The sequence below is a fragment of the Buceros rhinoceros genome, unplaced genomic scaffold, assembly GCF_000710305.1.
Source record: "Buceros rhinoceros silvestris isolate BGI_N320 unplaced genomic scaffold, ASM71030v1 scaffold19344, whole genome shotgun sequence".
Lineage (NCBI taxonomy): Eukaryota > Metazoa > Chordata > Aves > Bucerotiformes > Bucerotidae > Buceros > Buceros rhinoceros.
In genome coordinates, this window is record NW_010410245.1 from 4,231 (window position 1) to 7,163 (window position 2,933).

The 2,933-nt window shown below is 40.7% G+C and overlaps 1 protein-coding gene across 1 annotated transcript in view; it reads left to right on the top strand.

Annotated features, from left to right (window-relative positions):
• LOC104492947 (solute carrier family 2, facilitated glucose transporter member 11-like) overlaps positions 1 to 2,933 on the top strand; it is a 6,902-nt gene that overhangs the window by 3,102 nt on the left and 867 nt on the right. The window contains exons 5-9 of the mRNA XM_010135555.1: positions 353 to 501; positions 1,053 to 1,240; positions 1,388 to 1,498; positions 1,973 to 2,074; positions 2,233 to 2,308. Of these exons, the coding sequence (XP_010133857.1) occupies positions 353 to 501; positions 1,053 to 1,240; positions 1,388 to 1,498; positions 1,973 to 2,074; positions 2,233 to 2,308 (626 nt within the window). The remainder of the gene's footprint in view (positions 1 to 352; positions 502 to 1,052; positions 1,241 to 1,387; positions 1,499 to 1,972; positions 2,075 to 2,232; positions 2,309 to 2,933) is intronic.

A 2,933-nucleotide genomic window follows, 5' to 3' on the forward strand; every position in this document is an offset into this window, starting at 1 on the left:
CTACTAGAGGACTTCCCCTTAAAAATTTACTATACTTACGTGAAAAGTCTTAGCAAGCTGTTTTGATCCTGTGGTCAAACAGTGGTCAAGTGAGTCTCACCAGCTCTCTAGACATTATGTTGGACCCTAAAGATATTTAGAAGGTTTTTCAAAATGCCAAATAATTCCTTTAAATTTGTCAGAAATAAATATAGCCACATTTGTGAAATTTGCCAAATGATCAATTCAGGTTTTTGCTCCACGGCACCCCTGAATGAGCAATTTACATTGAGCAATATACATCACTCAGAAAAACTTCCTGAACATTCGTGCCATTACTTCAGCATGATTTTGTTTCGCATACACTTTCCAGGGAGATTTTAGGAAGTGAAGCTTTGTGGCCATGGTTGTTAGCATCTAGTGGACTTTCAGCATTGGTTCAACTGGTTACCCTCCCATTTTTCCCTGATTCACCATCCTACCTCCTGATACAGAAGGGTAATGAGGAAGCCTGCAGGAAAGGTAGAGTGTCTACTTTCCTCACCTACTTCACTTCATTGGGTATCTTAGAATGACAGCCCCTGTAGAAGACACAAAATCCAGCAGAGCTGCGCGGCACAGTGCAGTGCCATGGAGGAAGAGCAGAGGCCGTTCCAAGTAAAACGGCTGAGGTATCTACGGCACTACATCTGTATTAACGTGGAGCCTCACTCAGTCTAGTTCAATCAGTTAAGAAAGATAGATACATATATTCGCATGTCCAACATTACCCACTTTGTTGGGCACTACTTTAAAGGAAACTCTTTAGGCAGCTCATTTTTCATTATATAAAAAGTACTTAAATGTTTACTTGGTTCACAGTTAAGTCAACTCAACATTAGAAAGATATGCTATACTGACAATAAGAGAGACGAAATTCTTCTGTCTGCCCCAGACCCAACCAGATGGCAGAAGCAGACAGCACCACCACCACCTCCTACGCCACTGGACAGGCAAAAGGAAGGGTTTGACATAACCACTCATCATGGAGCTACACTGGTAGAATAATGCACTTCCCTCTCTCTCCCCAACAGCCATAAGGAAGCTCTGGGGGGAAGGAGACCACCAAGCAGAAATCGATGACATTATGAAGGAAAAGGCGGCAATGACGAGCACAAAATCCCTGCGTGTCTTCGAAATCATAAAAGAGCGATCTTTGCGCTGGCAACTTTACATTTTGATGACTGTCATGACCACCTTGCAGCTCTGTGGCATCAATGCAGTTGAGTGCTCTCTCTATCCCCAGAACAAGAGAAAACTCTAGGCAGCATTACAAACCGCTCTCAGTCAATGTTATTACACCAGCTTAGAAATGTATCACAATTGCAACATGTTTTTCACAGCCGCATTTCCTCTCTGCATTTTTCAGATATACTTCTATTCTTTTGAAGTATTCCGCACAGCCAAGTTTGAAGAATACCTTATTCCATACGTGTCCCTGGGAATTGGGTTATGTGAATGTTTATCCTCTATACTGTGTGTAAGTCTTTTCAGATTTCAGTTTGAAGGAAAAATTAAATCTGGTCAACAATTTTCCTTACTTATAACTGAGGAAGATTTGCATAACCTAAGTCATATCTTCCTGCTTCTGCAAAACCACATGCAGGATAAAAGGCAGCTCTTTTCCCAAATTATTTTCTTGGCTGTATGTCTTTAGACTGATTCTGTAAAATAATTTTCTGATGTTCTGGATTAGGTGTGTATACGTATGTGTGCACAATTCGATATATTACCAGCACGCAAGAAAGGAAACTGTCTATCAACAGCCTAGGGTTGACTAATAAACACAGTTTATTAGCTTTGAAGAAGCTAATCAAATTCATTCTAAAAGACTCACAAATTATATTGATTTCTGCCTATTATTCAGATAAGTCTTTTGTGAGGGATACATGGAGAGAGAGGAAATATTTCATTTGAGAACTGGGATTTATGAGCCATGTTTTCTGCTTTTCAGAGCACCCTTATAGACCGATTTGGAAGGAAGGTGCTGCTGTGGGGAGGATACACACTGATGTGTTCTGTGCTAGCACTCCTTACCACGACCCTGTCACTGCAGGTAAAGAGGCAACAGCCTCCTGGCTTCTTACCCAGCATCAGTCCACCCGGGCTTGCCTCACAGGATATGTACAAAAACTGGAGTCAGTGACACAAAATACAGAGCTCTGCTAATGTCATGTATCTAACAGTTTGATATCACTGGTTTCTCACTTCTAGCATCAGTTTTTCTGGATGCATTTCTTCAGTGTTATCTTGATCTTCCTATTCGTTATCTTCTATGGAATTGGACCATGTAAGTAACTCAGTGGTGACACAGGGGAAAAATTTTGTATCATATTGGTTGGTGACACAACTGGCAGAGGAAGAGCAGACTAGTCCCATGGTAAAAACTTCTGGAAATTAAGGAAGGAAGGGCAGATATGTACAAGTGGGAGACAGAAAAATTACAAAGACACCTTGAATTTTATTACTGATCACAGGATCTAAATAATTTAAAATATAGTATCGTCTTCTCCAAAGAGTTTAAATCAGAAATTTCAGAGCCATTTTTAAAATACTCAGCTAAAACCGGGATTCTAGGCATCACCGCATATATTATAGTAATCTCTTCATTAACTTAACCAGTTAACCTTTATGGCTCCCAACATGCTTCAGGTGGAACTGAGCACAGAAGCCAAAAGGGGAGCTAGTTTTATAAATTACTTCACTAATAATGGCTATCAGTGCAACACAGAAATGCACAGACCCACTGGCACCAGGAACAGGATTCCAGTATGTATGAGAGAAACCTAAATAAACAGCTGAAGTCCTAAATCAACAGCTGAGGTCCCTTTCTGGAATCAAGGTCTTTCACCTCGTAGCAGAGGCCACCTATTCGTCCTGTCTGCCATTTTCTACCACTGTCACTTTAAGGATCT